This window comes from Pungitius pungitius, chromosome 7 (assembly GCF_949316345.1).
Source record: "Pungitius pungitius chromosome 7, fPunPun2.1, whole genome shotgun sequence".
Classification (NCBI taxonomy): domain Eukaryota; kingdom Metazoa; phylum Chordata; class Actinopteri; order Perciformes; family Gasterosteidae; genus Pungitius; species Pungitius pungitius.
The window spans coordinates 14,028,581-14,048,157 of NC_084906.1; the positions used below are offsets into that span (position 1 = coordinate 14,028,581).

At 44.0% G+C, this 19,577-nt stretch overlaps 1 protein-coding gene across 2 annotated transcripts; it reads right to left on the reverse strand.

The window, feature by feature from the left end:
* Positions 1-104: 104 nt before the first annotated feature.
* rubcn (rubicon autophagy regulator) lies at positions 105-17,829 on the reverse strand. 2 transcript variants are annotated; one of them, XM_037469417.2, is made up of 21 exons: positions 17,596-17,829; positions 15,513-15,666; positions 15,054-15,137; positions 14,378-14,537; positions 14,071-14,177; positions 13,492-13,708; positions 12,550-12,972; positions 11,284-11,379; positions 10,688-10,803; positions 10,297-10,495; positions 9,795-9,905; positions 8,976-9,050; positions 7,305-7,365; positions 6,898-7,030; positions 6,657-6,802; positions 6,443-6,507; positions 5,985-6,223; positions 5,482-5,543; positions 5,228-5,381; positions 4,984-5,077; positions 105-2,341 (listed from the first exon to the last, which is right to left on the reverse strand). In XM_037469417.2, exons 1-21 carry the CDS (start codon positions 17,631-17,633, stop codon positions 2,205-2,207), a joined length of 2,871 nt encoding a protein of 956 aa, XP_037325314.2. In that variant the 5' UTR covers positions 17,634-17,829; the 3' UTR covers positions 105-2,204. The 2 variants fall into 2 exon arrangements, with proteins under 2 accessions (XP_037325314.2, XP_062419370.1); XM_062563386.1 differs by lacking the exon at positions 8,976-9,050.
* Positions 17,830-19,577: the final 1,748 nt, after the last annotated feature.

The following is a 19,577-nucleotide window of genomic DNA, read 5'->3' on the forward strand; positions in this document are numbered from 1 at the left end:
TTGGTCATTGGTCACAGAAACAATGGTTATTGTTAGCTCTAATTAGATTAGTCTTCAGCTTTTCTATCAGCACGAAAAAAAAAAAAAAACACATGAGCCTGATCAACAGTCTGGCCAATATTTTATTGTCAATTAAAGAACAAAGACAAATTAACAAAAATACAAATTAACATTTTTTTATAGTTATATACACACTTATTTCCGTAGTGCACTTTAAACGCCTCCATGTGAAACCGTCTGCCGAGCTGGGGAGGTTTTTCAGTGGAGTTGACTGGTCACTTCAAATCCTTTAAAAAGCAGCCTAAAGACAGTGCTTTTAGTCTCTTTAACACTCCTCTGTGGGAGCTTAGGAACATCAGTAACACATTTATTGCTTTAAGTATGTTCTCTTAAGAGTGTGTTGAACCCCTGAAGGCTTAAAGACATAAAGCAAAGCCTGTTGAGGACGGTATGTACTTTGAAGACCAATATATCAGGAGGTTGGTACACAGAAAACGTGCTGAAGGAGTCACAAATGCGTCTGATTTGTCACCGGACGATTCAAATTAGAGGAAATAACAAAAAAAAAAAAAAAAAAAGAGCATTTGTTTAGTAAAATTTACATTTCTTTTCACACAATTTATGCATTATAGTAGGAAACTATTGGAATAAAACTGTTACGCTTCGAAGCCTCTAGAAATAAAATTAAACATTGTTGTCAATGTGTGAGCTTTATAAGTGCTGACAGGCATGTTTTTTTATAAACAAGGCTTTAACTGTTTTCCTTTTTCCAGTCTTTAAGCTAAGCTAACCAGCCGCAGGGCCCAGCTACTCATTTGCTTAAGTCTAAACATCTTATTTTAAGGGACAATAATGCTGGGAACCACTGTAGTAGATCAATATCTCTTGGAGAAAAGACACAATTCCATATGAAGGATTTCAGTCCAAGTTGCGCTGAACACATTTACATACCAATGCTGGTGCACGATGAGAGTACGACTGTTTGGACTGAACTACTCCATGAATGTAGTTCATTCAAGGTTCATGTTCTTAAACGAACATCTAGATAGATGGGGACGTCCCAGCCCCCCCCCCCCCCCACCCCCCACACGACGACAACAACAACAACACAGACGGATCAGTGCAATTAACTCCACTCCATTATTCCAAAACCTGCAACGTTAGAAACAAGTGCTGATTAGGCTGGTGCAAACCTTTCGTGCATGGCCGCATATACAGCAGGTAGACATGTGCACGCACGCAAAACTCTGATACCCTTTCTCACAGCGGCACAAAAATGGAGCATTTGCAGTTTCATACGTTTGCAGCACGAACCGAAAAGTCCAGTCCGTCTGTGAACTCAACATGTCAAATGTAACTCCACTGGCCGTTCCAGCCACATCTGGAAACTGGAAAGCAAGAGCGTGGGAAGGAAAGGATATGCTAAACATATCTTCAGACAAAAATAAGAATCTCAATATTAAAAAGAGCCGGATCGCTCGAATACAGTATCTGCATGGAAAAATCTGTCAAAAAAATAAAGAGATTTACATTTTTTCCAAACTTCAGCTAAGCCAGTAGCCAATCGACTCATTACAACTGAAGCAGCTGCCAAAATGCTGCAACTGAAAGAGGTAAAATAGTCTGATCGGATATTTTCTTTTCTGATTTAGCTCAATCCCAAATAGTTTAATAATAGATTCTATACCGCAATAGAAAAATAAGTGCCAAAACGTTTAGTGACTCTTTTCACACAAGTAACTGCATCTGGCTCACAAAAAAATCTTTCCTGCACGTAAAATATTTTTAAATGCTATAGTTGTACTTGTGTGCAAGGAAATGTGTATGAATAATTATCCATTAAATATTAAGTATGAGCCAATCTCAAGTGGAAGATTTTTTTTTAAAGAAATCACCATTTAAAAATGACGACGTCTTTTTAAAAGTCACAACACTCCCAAAAAAGGTAAAAAATGAACTCAAAAACCATAAATTACTGTGACACAAAAAAGTAAAGTGCTTGTGTGAAAGTGGAATAGCTTCTGCTAAATGTGTGTGAACAGCAACAAACAACCGATGTAGTAAAATGCTGCACGTCTCTTGAGATTAAAGCATTAGTTTGCCGCATTGTCACCCGGGTGTGAGAGGACTGGAATATAAAGGCCGTGCGTCACTACAATCATGGTCGCATGGTGCTCTCCTTTCGGGTCTTCTGTTACCGGGCACTAGGGCCCGCCTCCCTCGTCTTCTTGTTCCTCCATGTTTTTGCGTGCCATCCTCTCTCGGCGCTCTGCCAGCCGCCGGCACCGAGGGCAGTCTTTGCCCGGGCGGAAGCAGCCGCTGTGGTAACATGCGTGGCACTCTGTAACACAAAAGGGGAGAAAGAACATCAGTAGATGGGGAAACGCGATGCGCGTGAGAAGAGGTTTCACACAAAAGCAGCTCGACGAGGGCGCGGCGTCCGATAACGTTAACCCGTTTAACCGGTTTGATGACAGTGAGCGGTGATGCGTCGAAAAGGAACAGCCAATCGCAGGCGGAATGTGTTGGAGGCAGGGTTGAGAAGGGGAGCATAAAAGAGGCAGACGTAAGAGGCAGTGCTGCAGAACGGAGGAGGGAACATCCAGGTCAGCATGCAGATATTCTGGGGGGGGGGCCTCAAACCACACCCATAAACCAGTTGAGACACATCTCATTCTTCCAAATGAGGCCACAAGAGTGCTCTAAAAGGACTTCATTGTCTTAACAGATCATTTTGATAATGATCATTATGATTCTTCGACTGAATTTCCTTTTTGTTTCCATGTTGGAAAAACTAAACAAAAAAACCGATGCGATGGAAGAGAAAATAAAATGACAGGCAACTCAACTTAAAAAACAAAAATAAATGGCGTTTATTTCATGTTCACATGAAGCTTAAATAATAAGAGAATAAATTACAGTGATTCAAAGACAGTCTACATTGAAGTAAAAACACTACAGCTGATGATTTCATTGTTGGTGTAATCCGCTCAAGTAGTGTGAAGTAGGCTGGGATGAAAGACATCGACCACTCCTCCTCCGGCTCACATGGGGGGGGGGAAATGTGTGACAGACCGATCCGAGCGCTCTATTGCTGATACAGCACTTAGAGCCTGAGAAGGGAAACCACACCGGGACCCAAGAGAGATTCAGTATCGGGCCGACACCCGTGAAACCCAAGCCAAAGACATCCACCACCAAGTGGGAACCAAAGCCATGAAATACCAACACCACTGAAGTGCAAAGAACCTGAACCCAAGTGAGAGCAGAGGAAGAAAATAATGCCAACAGCAAGACGGCTCAAATTTGATTTGAAGAGATGGTAACGATAGAGAGGCAGACATACAGGACATCTGATTAACACTCTTTAATATACTTATATACAATATTTAGACGTTTTGGAAAGGCCTAATTGGAAATGTGCGGCTTCACGTTGGTGCACAGAGCAAGACGTGAAGAACACTTCCACTCTCGCAGCTGTCCTCTAAGGACGAAGCCGCTGCACCCAGCCAGGAAATAGTGCACAATCATTTTATTCTTTGAATCTTCCAAGGGTACAAAAAAAAAAAAACAAGATGGTACATGTTACTCTGTGAACAGAACAAGTCAAGTGGTAGCACAGCCCTACAAGAAAGCACTTGAAATCTGCTGACCATAAACGCTGTCAAATGATTAGAGGAGTGCATCCTGAAGCCCTCAGGTACCGTCATCATGCAGCCATTAATAAAATCCACCGTTTTATCGAGCGGATTCGTCAAATGAGAACCGTTCAGCGAGTCGGTGTACTGTAACTTGGACGATTGTGATTCAAGGGGAAGGCCTTGCTTTGCAGCGTGAACCGCTGCATCTCTTTGCTTCACATTGGCTCTTACTCTTGTCCTCCAGCTCCACGCTCAAGACCACAACGTGCATCATGCACCTCCTCAATCTCTCCACCAGCAGTATTGCTCTCTTTCTCGGCCCCTTTCCTAACCTTCCTGCCTCTGGTTTCCCTTCTAGCGGTGCGAGTTTGACGAGCCCTCCAGTTAGTGTGAGTCACGACGGCTGCCTCTGGCTGTTCTTCCTCCTCAGAATCCATCTCGCTTTTTGCGGCACTCTCCCCACTTCTGTCCTCCTCTCCTTTGCTCCTCCCTCTGGGGAAGACTGCTAACAGCCGGTGAGGTTTTAACAACTTCACCAACGTAGATTTCTCCTCGTTCTCCGCACCATACATTTCTCTCTCATCTGTGTGCTTATGGCCTTGGTCCGAGATTCCCTTCTTCCCATCACCCTGCGAGCTGCCTTTCACTTTGTCCTCACATCCTGTTTCTTTCTGCAAACATCTTTTCTCAGACCCGTCCTCTGTCACTTCACTTTTCCGTTCATCCTCTCTCGCTCTTTTGAAAAAAACCATGGCAAGACTTGCCAACCCTTTCCTAAGTCCTTTCCGCTCTTGTCCTACTTCATCTAGACTTTCCGTGCTGCTGCGTGTTTCGCTGTTACTGCCTCTCGTGTCTTCTTTTGAGACGTCCTTTATTCCGTCTATGTGGAGAACTTGGTTGTGGTCGTCTCTCCGTCCCTCAAGCTCTTCCCGCGCTTTGCCCAGTTCCTCCCCGTTTCCTCCCTCTTCTCCTCCTTCGCCCTCCTCCATCTCCTCCTCCTCCCTCGCCGAGTCCCTCCCAGCCAACAACCCTTGCTCTTCCTCGTTGCACTTACTCGCAGAGAAAGCATTCGCTAATTTCCCAGGACCGAAAAGAGCCTGAAAGAACCCCCCTCTTTCCGTTCTCTCTCCTGCAGCGTCCCCCCTTTCCTCTGGCGCGCCACACTGCACCCCTGTCTCCAAGCCCCCCTCGCCTCCCTCCCCCTCCCTCCTGTCTTTATAGAGGGCCTTGGCCAGCCTACGGGGTTTGGAGATCTTCCAGTCTCTCCAGGTAAGTGGAACGGGGGAGTGCAGGGCGGGGGCTCTGATGCCGCCCAGGCCTGCCGCCGGCAGAGAGGGCTCACCTTCGCAACGCTGGCACTTGTTCAACTGGAAGGGGAAGATGATGTCTTTGTCGTTGCTGCAGAACTCGCACACGAAGCCCTTTGCCTGACACAGCTGGGGGGGAATCGATCCAAACAACCCGGAAAAGAAAGAGCAGACGTTTTGTTAAGCAGAGAATCTGTTGTTGCACGCCATCATTGTAGTGTTTCCTCAAACTGCTTTTTAGAATTCATGTTTTATCCCTGAGCCGAGAGGCGATCTTACCACGCAGGCGGGTACATGCGTGGCGCCAAGTTTGAGCAGCTCTTTCATCCTGGGAGCCAATTCCCCGTTGCGCACAGCAGTGAGGTCACTGAGGGAGAAGAGATGAAGGTCCTCGGTCAGGTGCCCTGGCAGGCTGTCAAACTGCTCCAGCACCCTGAGACACACACACACACACACACACAATGTTCGTCCTTGCAGGGAGAATAATTATGTTTTACAAATGCTGTTATAACATGTCCAACCAGGTCTCTTACTCTTTAGCAAAGCGACAGGTCTTGAAGAGGTTTTTCATATGAAACAGCTGCACTCTCAAAACCTAAACGAAAGCACAAAATGGAAAACACGTCCTCTCGTTACTTAAACGTACACCGGCAGAAACACAGAGCCATGTTGTTGGATACACAGTGGAAGGAACGGGAGGGCCCGGATCAGTTTACAATAACAGCATATGTGCTGTCAAAGTCTTTAATAACCAACATCCCTGGGGTGGGGAAGCATCACATTTCTCCTCTCGCTACTATCCAGTGGGTATAAGCTCCATTGATACACCTAGATGAAAATGTATGAGCTACTTTATCTCTTTTCATGAATAGGTTTTAATGTGTATTCTTGCCCAGTACTGCCTGATCACAGACATAGATTTCTTTAATTACAATTCATTAAAAAAAAATCTTTTAAAGTCCAGAGTAGAGAAAACGTCAGAAAAACAAGAGTTTGCCTAATGCCCAAGTTCCCATTCTGCGGCTTGTGTGCTCACCCTAACGGCCTCCAGAGCTTTGACCTTCTTGTACAGGCCGCTGTTGATGTCACTGGGGTTGAATAGCGGATCACCGGCAATCTTGCTTAGCAGGTCCCGGGCAAAGTTGCTGACATAGTACTTGCTGAAGTCCCACTTCCTCAACACTCGGCCGGGAACCACCGCCCGGGCGTTCTCATGGCAGCACTGGCAGAAGTAACGTCCGAGGTACTCGCAGTACCTCATTCGCTTGATATAATCTGACAAGCAGCAGGGACACAAGTGGGTAGAGGTAAGAATATATAGGAAGAATAGATCGTTTTAGCAGGATGATCCCGTTACACAAGCATTTAAGAACTAAAAGGTTGTGACTACCAATACTTGGGGTACAATTTTTTTTGTAGCGGAAAAAAGTTAAAATGCATGTTGATGTTACGTGTATTGCAACGTTTGCAAGCATGTGTGTTTGCTGGTCGTACCCGGGTCGACGCGGGTACCACAGCCAGCGCAGCGGTAGTTCTGTTTCGCGACAAGTATCTTCCTCCTGACAGGAGAGATAACGGGTAAGTTATGAAAAGGGGACAAAAGAAGAAGACGACGTGGACACGGCGAGGATGTCCACAGAAAATAACTAGCAGAAACAGAAATGAATAAACCACGTAATTAGGAGGGGGGGGACAGGAGTGGACTCACTTGGGGGCGGAATGAATGTTGAAGATGATCTGCGGTCGGGGCGGCGCCCACTCCAGGTTTCCTCGAACCCGGATCCTCAGCTTGTAGATGTCGGCGTGTTCGCCATCATCAGGCGAGATCGGCAGAGAGTCGGGGATGGGCAGCAGCTAGGAGACAAGAGTTATTTACAATTGTATGAATGATTTGTATGTTGAGTTTAATGTGTGGGGATTTGCCACTATATAAAGGCACCATGTGGTACCTTCTGTGGAGCGTCGTGTTCTGCGACCAGCCAGTCGAGCTCAGAGGCTGCAGGAAGCTGCATGCCCTCAAACTGCCTGAGTAAGCCCATGGCTACCGACTCAGCAGAGTTAGACTGGAGGAAGGACGGAGAGCTGGAAAAGCACAAAGTAGAAGATAATATATAATTATAATTAGGGGCATCAAAATGAACGTGTTAATCTATGAGATTATTGTTGCCGAGATTAATGCAATAAACGCAGTAAACACAACTTGGTTTCCTTCCGGTGTGCGTTGACCCCGTAAATGAAACCGCCACGTGCTTAACATAAAAATAAAGCATGTATGTGATTCATTAAATTAAACAGTGTCTAACGATTATTCTGCATGTACAGACGGAACAAGGAAAACAGGAAGTGTGTAACTTACATTGACTCAGAGCTGAGAAAAGACCTGCTACTGGAGCTTATGCTGCGCTTAATGTCTGCATCTGGAGGACAACAGATGAATAAAAGGGATTAGACCGCAGGAGCACTGTAAGTCACACAAATTTCTATCTGTGAGAAAAAAAAGCATTTTGAAATGACGTTCAGATGGCTGAATTTGTAAAAAATAAGTTAAAATGTTGGTGTTAATTTGTCACAATGGCACTATTTTATATTGCTAACCTGCAATAGTGTACATATTACAATACATAATTTAGTGTTGCGATTTTACACCCAAAAATAAAACGCTAAAAAGGAAAAACCCCACAAAACATCCCCATCTCCGATTCAATTCAAGAATTTATTTTAAAGATAAATTTGCAGGTAGCATGCAGGGAAGCCAAAGATAATCCAATTCAGATCAATGTCGACTTGTTATCTTCAAACACCCCACAAAAACACATTAGCAAATACATTAAACAGTGCTGCTTTGGAAGAACAAGAAGGCGCCTGCATGGGCTAATTTCTACCAGAAGAGTTCATTCAAATAACTGGTAGCCAATTCTGCTGGATTTATTTTGAATACCACAGTATGTTTCTACAAGCAGAGGAAGAAAATGGCAAAAAGCATAACTAGGCAGACAGGGCCTGGTGAGGGACCTTGTGTCCAGAGGAGAGAGGTTTGATTTTCTTTGGTGTGAGACATTATGCGGAATAATTAATCACTGATGAAAGGAAAGCATGCGATTCAAATGTTTTTTTGTTTTTTTTTACTTAAAGATCAAATTGAACTGTGGTCCCACTTTGGTTTAAGGCATGAGGTGGTACTACTCATCAGTACTCAAATACAATCACACACATGATCAAGTTCAAGGATTGGGTTGGATTCATATTTTGTGAAAGGGATGCAATTATTAACTCTTTCTCTCTAACTCAATTATTAACCAATTATTTGGATTTGATTAATAATTGAACTTAACTGAAAGACTAGGACAAAAAGAATGTAGCACAATGCAGACCAGTAAAACATTATAGTTATAAATATTATAATTAACCGACACGAACATGTTAAAAGAGCATTCATAAAGGAACCAATGAATATTGGGCTGACTTTAAGAAGGAAGGATGTGACAGAATGATTTCAGCTCATAGTCACTGGAGTTCCATTGGTGATAGTGAATAATGCGATGGATGGATGAATGAATAATCCCTGTATTTTGACAGAATACCCCCCTTTAACTCCCTTGTCTCCTCCCATGAGCCTCTCTTAAGGATCAAAAGGTGCAGGCCCATGTGTCCACCAAAGCCCTGGAGCACTGACCAACAAGCAGCAACACAAACAGCCGAGCGCATAACTCAGTCAGCTGAGGTGAGGAGGCAGATGGCGCCGCTCTCCAAATTGAGAACTTTTTGTAGTCCCTGAACTGTTTAGATACAGTTAGAAAGAAATTATACTGGAGACTTAGATCTCATCTGAAATTGCTGTTGCAGTACAACATCAACCCACTATAAAAACGTTGAGAAATTAAGAGTTTACAGGAATGATTCAATTCTCAGTTTGGAGCAGAGCTATCGGCTTCCTCTCGGGGGGAGACCCCCCCCCGCCGCCACAGTTAACTATCTAGCACCAGCTACTGCTACCGTAGCTGTTGAGCCCCGCCCAAGCGGCAGATACCTGAGAAGAGGGAGGCGAGTGACAGGGAGAGGCCATTCTGAGACACCGCCAGCAGGGACTGACCCTCACAGCCATCTGAGAGACAGAAACTAACACTCAGCACAACCACAAACATGTTCTCCTCTTTAATACTCCACTGCCCCCAGGCAAACTGCACTGATACGGTACGTGTGGAAGTCATGTGGTGGCACAGCTCCATCACACATGCACACTCGGAATGCTCGACCCAGAGTGCTGAGAGGTGCAGTCATACACAAGCAATCAAAGTACATGCGTCGATGACATCCCACGTATACAACATCAATGCAATACGTGTTCCCAAATGTATGTTAGTGAATAGTTTGTTGCGGTTAGCGTTCGTCACACAAAACAGCAGTTTAAATCGGACTAATCTAGAGGAGGAGAAAGTTGAAGCGTCGTGAACACTGAGTGGAATATGCTGGAAGCTTCTCCAGCTCAAAACGCAGCCTACCAACTAATCAGCACCGTATGGAATCCTATTCACATGACCGCAATGTCTGTATGAATACATAGACCATGATCATGGCCTGTGGTAAAAAAAAAAAAGTGACATGCTGGTTAGAAACATGAAGCAAGTGGGGTGATAAGATTATGAAATATGAGTAGAACAGAAACAAATTAAAAGACAAAATGATGAAATATTCAAGAGTCTTAAAACACACAATACATTTTGAAATGATGTTAAAATGTTGGATTAATCTTATCTGGTAGCTGCATCGTATCACTGAACAGTTACATGTCAGGATATGCACTGGTTAGCAACAATAACAAAGACACTCCTCCTGTTGTTCCCTCTACCTCGTAGTTCGCACTCCTCCACCTCCTCAGCCGAGCCGGAGTCAGAGAGGCCCTGGTAGGAGTCCTGAGAGCTCCTCCTGGAGCATCCGCTGTCAGTGGAGTGAAAGGTTGCTGGAGGAGAAGGAGACGAGGGATTGAACAAAGACGACAGCAACAGATGGGAGACTGCTTTACTGAACACGACTGAAAAAACCTGTAACAAATAAAACATCTCACACTAGTTGTCATAACCGCAGCAATCATCAGGCCTCAAGCTGTCCACACACACACACACTCACTCACACAAAGCTGCCTGAATGCAAACTACTCAACCCGAGTGGATGTTAATGTGAAATTAAATCGATTAAGGCAACCCGTACACCACTGATTTTGTTAAATGACCGGAATTCCAATAGAATTACAAAGTGGGAGGGGCCATAAGTAACAACGAAACTTCTCATGAGGAAAGGGCTGCAGAATAGTGTGTCCATTCAACAGCTGCTCGGTACTCGTGCTGCCTTACTGTGCTGGTGGTTTGCACAGGGCGGCAGACGGCTGCGTCTGATCAGCTGCCTGCGCAGTCGGATCTTCTGTTTGAGCTGCTGAATCTCAGAGTCGCTGTCTCCCTCCTCCTCGCCCGCCTCTTCCTGACGTCGCAGGTTGTACTTCATCAGCTCGATGGCGGCAATCAGGGACTCTGAAATGCTGAAATGAGCATTTTCCTATAGAACAGAGAAATATTGTGGATCCGTCAGAGGAGACCAGACTTTTCTGTACCAGAATTTGATCAGTTTTAGCGCCGGGTTACTGCATTTGTAAATCCATATGAAATGCCTCAATTTTGTATAAACCGTGCATGTAATCAGTACCAACAGTAGTTGGGAGAGAGTCTTGTGTTAAAAATGGATGCCGACCTTCTCAAGGTCAGCACAGCTGCCAAAGTCCTGCTCTGACAGGTAGCTGATGAGGCTCTGACCCTCTGACGGTTTCCTGAACATCCCATCGGAAACACGGTCGCACTGGGACATATCTGTAGGAACCACAAGACGTACACAGAAAATAAATCAGTACACTAAATAGAAATAGTACAGACTGCACTTAAGTGTGAATGTAATCTGTCATGGCTTTCAAAATTACAAAACTAACATTTGGGGTTTTAAAATGTGTCAAAAGCACCTGGTAAAGACTTGAGGAAATTAATGAAAGCTTTAAGCTTTCCAAAAGCCAACTGCACGTTGTCAGTGAGTATCTCATTATGTACACCAGACTACCATATACAGATACACCTCAACCTTTCAATGACCTTTTGTATAAGGTTCACATCTACGGACCAGCTGACTCACTCACTACATTCACAATTAGGAGCATAACAGGTCAGCTTTTATGTTCAACTTGCTTCCATATTGTTTGGACTTTCTCTGGCTCAAATCGTCCTTTAAAAAAAAAGGATATGGGCAAAGCCCATTGTACTCCTTTAAGAGTATCATAACTGTAAAAGCAGATCACTCACGAGACCCCATGTAGAGGGAACCGGGAGAGCTGGTATCTTCAGACTGAGACGAGAAAGGGCTGTAACTCTTTGTACAGGAGTCGTCCTCAGCAAATTCTGAGGGGGAAAGAGTTGTTGTTAAGTGCCTTTTCTTCCACACCAAAACAAATACAGAATTATTTAAGGTTGATTGGAACATGCATCTCCATTCATACACAATGCAGGTTAAAACAAATCGGCCTATGGAGATGGGTCACTTTATTGCATGCAGAAACAAAAACATGACTGGCGATCATTGTCTGTTTAATTACTTGAATCATGGATGTACTGAAAGAATCTGTCCATCAAGTGATACTTTATGAAAAACACCACTCGCTTAACCTTCATATATATGGTTCATACTTTCAATATGACACTGGTTATGACAAATGTGTGTGCTGGAGCATAAACACAACATGAAAGGGGTCTTTCATGGCCTCATCACATCAGTTTGACCTGAGTAACACCAACCAAAACAGTTGCCAAAATGACATAAAGGACAAAAAGCACATATTAGAAGCTGAAGGCAAGACTTGAAATGAGAGGGATGGAAGGCGTTCCCCAGCATGCAAAGTAAAAGGAAGGAAAAGAGGGGTGTAGTGATGGAGCACAGTGGAACTGCACTGCCAACCTGCTACCGGATCTTCTATTATTATGGTGATTTTTCGGTGGCCACCTCGTTTGCACAGACAGTAAAAGAGAGGGATAGAGCAGAAGTATAGAAAGTTACCTCAAGCCAAGATGGGGGAATAGTGAGCAACGAGAATTGAGAAGTTAATTCAGAAACAACAGGAAATGTGCAAATTCGTAGAAAGTATGCGGCCTTGCCACATCTTACAGAGCGAAAAAATACAACAAATGCAGACGGAATCAGAACATCAATTTTATGTTAAGAAAACATTGGCCAAAAAAAAAAAAAAAAAAAAAAGAACAGAGCTGTGATCAAGAAGTGTTCTTTGCAACTGCAGGAAACTGAAACCTCACGCTGCAGCAGGTTGTGCCAGTAGAAGACAATCTTGGGCGTCCCTGATGCCCTTTTGGCTCCTTTTCCTATTAATGTATCACTTTTATTGCTGACTCCAACAGAAAGACTTACAAGCAAGGCCATTGTTTCGGCTTCTTTGCATAGCACAAGCAAGTTATTTCCGGCCACGCTTCTTTATAAAATGTTATTTCGATTCAAAGTTTCTAATTCAATACAACACAAAACAAAAACCAGCTATTGTCGCATGAGTTAATTTTGCTTACCGTTCTTAATTTTCTGACTGACCCTGGTGTCGGAAAAGGAGCGGGTGTGTCCCCTGGGCCCCCGGCCCGGACCCCTTTGACCCTCTGAGAAAGACGAGCGTCTGTGTGGGGGCGGAGCTACGGCAGTCTGTTGCACAGACTTGCCCGGGGTGATGCCCTGCTCACTGCTGTAGGTGGAGTTTCGGGAGTCAGAGCGGCTGCGTTGCCCCAGGTTACCAATAGCCAGGTACTCCGGACCATCGTCATAGTCGCCTCCACCCGAGTCCCCGCCCTTAGTCTGAAGGGGAGGGGAGAGGGGCTCCGAGAGAGAGATGCTGGGGACCGAGACGGAGCCAGGAGGCGGCGTCACAACCCTCTCCTTCTCGCCTGGCTTGGAGACACACGCCCACGGAGCTCCCTGGCTGCTGGCTGGAAAGGAAGCATCTGCAACAGAGCAGGTAGATAACGGAAGATGGATCGGGACGCCATGTCACAGACCTGCTTCAGTTTCTTCCCTTTCATACGCTTGGGGACTGGCTTTAATTCATTAATTAATTAAACACTATGTAAAAATTCTAATTATAAAGAAAAAAAATGTATTGAGTACAGACAGATTATAGACAGAGACTTTGAGGCTGTTCGAACACATTTCTGAAAGAAACAACCAGGCTCCGTTTGACTCAGTCAGTGCGTCTACTAACATACAAGCTGTAGAGCATTCCTGCCTGCCGACTACTATCCTTTTCAACTAATCAACGGATGAAACGGAAATTCATTACTAACCTTTGTAAAAGTAATAAAAAGCCACAAACACAGGCAGGTGAAACCCACACAGATTTAGTCATCGTCATAGCACAGTTAGTTGAGCCTTTGGAGAACGGCCCATGTGCCTCTTTCAGCGTTCAGCTGACCCAGAGGAAATTACACATCAAAAAACAACTCAACTTGTCACGCTTTCCTCACTTGTGCTGATGTTTTGGGATCCCACTCCACTTGTGTTCCCCGAGTTGTGGCTGGTGGCGACCGTTTCTCCGAGGGAGCAGATGGAGGTGGCGAGTCTACGATTTAGAGAGTCTCCTGTGGGAGCCGAGTCAGCGCTCCTCCAAACGGCCCCAGGTAACACACACAGGCTCTGGCTCTTCAAAAGGCCCGGACATGGTGGGCCCTTCAGACGGGACAGCTGGAGGGGGAAAGGGGAGAAGTGCAACATGTTAGGCTTTGTCCAGAGTGCCCTCCTTTCGGTTTTCCTTCTTTTTTTTTTAGAGTGGTCATCTAAAACACAGGACACCAGGTGTAAAATAACACACCCAACAAAGCTTGAGAACAAGGATACAACGCACCACTGGGTGTCCTTATATTCAATAGATACGTATATTGCATTAAAAATGTACATAGAGGAATTTTATACATTACACAAAGTAATGAGTAAATAAAATCCCAAACCACTAAAACAAAAGTGGTTTACAGATAATGAACAATGATTGAAATAGATACAATAAATGCTTAAGAGTGACTTTATTCAAGTCGTTTCAAAACACCCACCCCGAAAGTGTCTACTTGGGCCAGCAGCTTGGGGTTATTCTGCTCCACGGCTTCCAGACACTGGAACATGGCGGTCACATGGGGCTCGCTCAGCAGAAAGGCATCCTCTGAAAGGCCAACACAGAGGGAGAAACAAAGCGTGGTACGGAAATATGATTATAGGGATTGTGTATAAATTAAGTGAAGACAGAAAGAGAAAAGAAAATGCAGGAATTGGGGCACAAAAAAAAAAAAAAAAACATAACAATGTTGTCTATACTAAACTGGACTCTGTGTGTGCCCCATCATGATGATAATTGCAACTCACCATTATAATATTTCCGTGTGTGCCCTAGGTGCCGGAGCAGAGGCCGGAGCTGAGCCGACAGCAGGTGAACCTGTAAGCTGTGAAGGAGCCATCGCTCGGCCTTGTAGCTCTCACCAGTACTCTGCATCCCGCTGCTCAGCACCGGCTCCAGTCGACTGAACTGTGGACGGAGAGGGGGGAGAAAACCGCGGAAATAGTGACATACAGGACAATAACTAGTGCGTGTTCTCATTTGTCTGTTAATTCACAGCACAACATACTGTACCACGGGATCTCGCTGCTAATCTTTACCATTTTGACCAAACATGCGGGAGTTTGTTGACAGCCCAGTTTGTATGACCCAGCGACCATTTACTGTTTCACAATCAAGAGCGAACGGACTGTTCTCCACAACACAACTACAAAAAAAACTGACTCTCAGAATTCCCCACCCATAGTCACGGTATAAAAGCTACAGAACTGATGAGCTAAAGGAGGGTATGTTTCACAGTGAACAGTATTCCCATATACTGATTGACACAGACTAAACAGGGACTGTTATTCCTTCAGTTGGCCAGAAGCTGCTTAGGATTGTGAGTAGTGCAGCACTACATATTTTTATAATATTATATAGACAAATAGTTCTGGGAAGATAATCGAGACCGTTCTGCAAAGTAAATTCAGTCTCCGTTCCTACCTGTTCAACGTGCGAGGCGAGGTGAGGGCTGATGTAGCGAACGCACCACACAAACGGCCAGTAGTCTCTCTGCTTGTAGTACACCTGTCACACAAAACCAGCATGAGCATGTCACAGAGAGAGCCAGCATCAAGAAACACAGGAAGACCTTATGGAGGGCTGATGGTGAACTTACAACATCTATTCCTGACCACCTATGGGTGAGTGAGAAACCGCAGTTAAATAGAAGGACATGGTAGATAGTTTGTTGTCTGATGGTGTGGTTGTGTGGTTATGGGTCAAACTTTAACTGCTCTGCCGTGTTCAAACACAAGCCTTTATTGCAGGCCCAGGGTGAATGTCAGAGCTAATCAGTCAGAGCGAGCTGGAAGTCATGCAGAACATTTTCAGTAATCCGTTTGGAACAAATTAGCAAAAAAAAGAGTGACAGCGGTCAGATGATGAGCCCCGAGTGCTGACCTGCTCATTCTTCAGCCCATGGCTCAAGATGTTGTTCATGTCCTTGTGAAGCCGCTGCAAGCCGCCATAACGTGACCACACATTGGGATTGTTGGTGGACACGAGACCCTCCACCGTAGTCTTTAGACTGGACAGCAGCTTCCAGTGCTCCCTCCTGTAAGGTACGGAGTGCGCAGCAGGAAGTAGTGGGAAAGGTCGAAGGAGGAAGTTTAGGAATGAGGAAGGAGGTGAAGAAGTGCTGATGTGAGCAGTGCTGTGGCTTAAATGCTTTTCCTGAAATTAAAACCTCAGCAGTTTAACTATGATAAGCTAACGCTGCACTCTGTGACTAAGGATGCTTATCGACAACATCACCACATTTTAGCCAAAATATCATAAATAGACATATGTGATTATACACTTACTCCCTAAACATCAAACATGATGTTTGCATAAATCCAGGGTTTAAGTGCCACAAGCAGACATTTTTAGCCCAGCTGACATTGATGATAAATCATTATCCCATATTATCCACACTCCTTCAGCCTAAGGGAGAGCACAGTTTCGATATATGTACATTTGAAGCATTGATGTCATTCTGTTTCTTACATAAACCGGGAACTTCCTGAAGGCTCAGTGGTGGCATTTACAAGTCACAAATACTGGTTGGAACGGTTGCTCCATAAGTGTTGGATACAAGACATCATAATCTCTAAGAGCCATAAAGCGTTGGCTCATTTTTCTTTTTTTCTGCCCTTTAGTCAGCAGTCTAACTGAATGCCATTCAGAAAGTCACATAACTGTGGCAATAGAACAAATCTGCATCTGCTCAACACATGAGGGCTTTATATTAGCATAGGATCATTTCATCTTATACGGTGTTGGATGCTTGAAAGCATTAGAATATTAAATGAAAAAGACACCAAAATTCAGTGGTCTAAAATCCAGAACAAAAAAGCCCCCCCGTTTTGTGCAAGATCAATCTAGGTATCACAGTCCTGAAGCCTCACTGACTAACCCACAATTGAGGATAATCTTATTTTCTTGTTTCATCATCATCAGGTAGAGAGCTGGGTGAAATGGACCGGCGATAAAAACCTATGAATGGCACACTTATGAAAAGCAATAGCCGCAGTGCTGACAAATCCCATCCTGTAACACAGAAAGAGGCCAGCTGAACGTTACAGAACATTCCCCACATGCTGCAGAGCACTGTGTGTGTGTGTGGCATCAAGTTGATTGTTGGAGGCGGACTGCGCGAGGCTGAAGAGGTTGTTGAGCTCAAGAGTCAACTCGTTTCTGCGTGTTTGCGGGCAGTGCACGATACAGACATCCACTACTGAACGAATCCTCGCAACACTCAACAGGAATAAATGTTGTTCCCTCTGAAAGGTCATTGCGCAGTCGAAACAAAGTGAGGGAACTTTTCCGTCAAACCAACGCTTCCAGTATGTTAATTGTACCGTCAAGGAATGCGGTCGTTTTAGTCACGTCGGGTTGTGTACAAAACTTTAGCCGTTTCAAATTGTCAACATTCTACTGACAAAATCGTTATTTTTCATTTTTTTAATCAACAATACGTTTATAGCTTGCACTATACAACACGCGACTGTCATTAGCGATCCAACGTTAACTGTCAAACTTCATTCGACCACCGGCTAGGCGATAGCTAACAGTTAGCTAGCACTCTTAACGGTTATTGGCGATTAACACGTGCGAACACATTTGGAAACCCATTAAACATTTAGTGCGAAGTCAATCGGTTGATCTTTGATTCACAACGTGCTGACGAGTACCGCATTTAGCTTGTGCCGTTTGCTCCAAGTCGCCCAACACAGACAGTTAGCCTAGCTGAGCCACTAGCTAGCACTGCGGTGTCAGTAATCCTCCAGCGTACTAGCCGGGCTAAAGTTAGCTAAGTTAACGTTCTCCGACATGGTAACAACTGATTCAGTTGAGTTTCTGTTCAAATAATACAGACAGGGCAACATTCGTGCATTAGCAAATGGGTTCTCAGTAATATGTTCCTAGTTTTCTTTATACAACCAGGGTTATTCTTAGCACAACTAGCCGGTTAACAAGCCCAGCCCAGGGTGTCACTCACCGGCGCTCTTCCGCCTCTCCCTCCGCCGACACCTCCATGTCATCCGGAAGGTATCGAGTACCGTAAAACCCCGCCAGCTTTACCGCATTTCCCAATATCTACTTTCGTACAACAGATGTTCCCCGAGTCGTAGGGTATCTTGAGGCAATTAATCGGACTTCCAGTCTTCCGCCATCTCCGCACCGCCTGTCCGCGCTGCGAATCATAACAGTGAAGACCGCGTGACCCGCTATCACCAGCGAGTGGGCGGTGACGTCACCTGCCCTGCCCACTTTTTTTACCATAACCATGCTTCTCACTCCGGAATAACAGTTCATTTTCCTCCGTGGGTTTCAAGTGGGGAACCACTTTCATAATTTAAAACACGAGCTCAAACGCTCTAAGATGGCTCTTTACAAAAAGAGCTTTCTAGAGACACATGAGTCATCAGGGCCACCTGCTGTACAGAAATACCGCTTTACGCGAGACTGCTGCCCTCTGTTTGACCTCACACGTCTTTTTATACCGACATTATGACATATTAATCATTCGTTCATCCACTCGTTTCTTTCTGAGTGCTATTGTATTTTTCAAATCAGCGGCCATAACAAACTCATGTTTTTGTTTCCGAATATGTTATAATTCGATGGTTCGGAGAACAGCATTCGTCGTAAAACAGCAAAAGCCTTTCCTGAACGCAAGAGGTGGACATTCGGACGGACAACTACAGATACAGAGATAAAGTAAAAACAATCAGAGTTGTAGTTCATAAGAGTAAAAAAATGTATGTATACGTTTTGAAAAATGTTCGAGACAGAAGTAGCAGAGTTGGCGCATCTAGTTTGTGAAAACACTGTATACCAAATTTAAATATAGCATAATTTGAAGTAATGACATTTCGGGTTTGTCTATATTAGAATAGAACATTGTCACAAGCAGTTTGTATCTTCAGCGGAGAGATTGAACAAGACGATATATACTGTATATTGTTATTGTTATTTCCAAATTTTCCCAAGATATATTAACATGAACCATAACTTAAATCAGTGCAACGTTGATATGAAGAAACCTAAAAAAACTACACAGAACATGGATTATTTTAACGTTACTGACAGTTTGTCCTTCTATAAACCTTATACCCACATGATGGCACCACAGTCTTAAATTGTCTATAAATTCAAAAGGATCAGTCTCATCACTTGATGGCAGTGGTGAGTCAAGAAAGCTCCACAGTGGAACAGTCAGCCCGTAGCTGGGTGTGGTGGCAGATGACTGAATGGTGAGGAAATGTCGTTACAGAACACACGCGCGCACCCGCACGTAACACGGTTACATTATTTGAAAGTTTCTATACTTTGGTAATGATCATCAATAGTGAACATTTTTTATAAAAGATATTGTTTTGGGACCTATTGATTCTCTGAAAATATGTCAGTGTAGCTATACAAATGCAATACATAAAGGTCAACTTGTGATGGGTTTATAAAGGGAAATAGTACTTATACTACTACTGACTTATCACAAGCCTTTAATATCTTTAATGTCTTTGTCTAGATGGTTTTGCTACTTTAAATCTCTTAATACCTGCGTAAGTAGTATTCAGATCATTTATGTTAAGTAATATACTAATGTTTAAATACCTGCTACAAAAAAAAGTCCTGTATTTTCCCATGTGTAATCCAAAGGTACTGATTATTCGGGACCTTTTCAGAGTGTTATTTTATAATATACAACATTTTGTTGTTGACTTATTGTCTATGTATTGAGCATGTGGGTGTTTGCGCATGGGTTTCAATACCAAGCAAAAGCTATTAACTTCTAACCGTACATAGTGTACTGAAAACTTCCAAAGAATATACTTCAGTTCGGGATAATATACACAATATATATTCCTGTGAACGTATTTGATACAGGAGAATGTCAGGAGGTTAATAATCAGATCTCAGGCAGAGGAAACTTGTGATTGAACCCTTCATTCAAGGTATTACATTTGCTGAACTGCA

Excerpts from the sequence above, each read along its gene's own strand:
- rubcn (XM_037469417.2), bottom strand. The coding sequence starts at position 17,633 with ATGGAGGTGTCGGCGGAGGGAGAGGCGGAAGAGCGCCG. Across the intron at positions 11,380-12,549 it reads CAGTCAGAAAATTAAGAACG|AATTTGCTGAGGACGACTCC; the intron begins GTAAGCAAAATT and ends TTTCCCCCTCAG. Across the intron at positions 7,366-8,975 it reads ACTCGCCTCCCTCTTCTCAG|ATGCAGACATTAAGCGCAGC; the intron begins GTATCTGCCGCT and ends GTTGTCCTCCAG.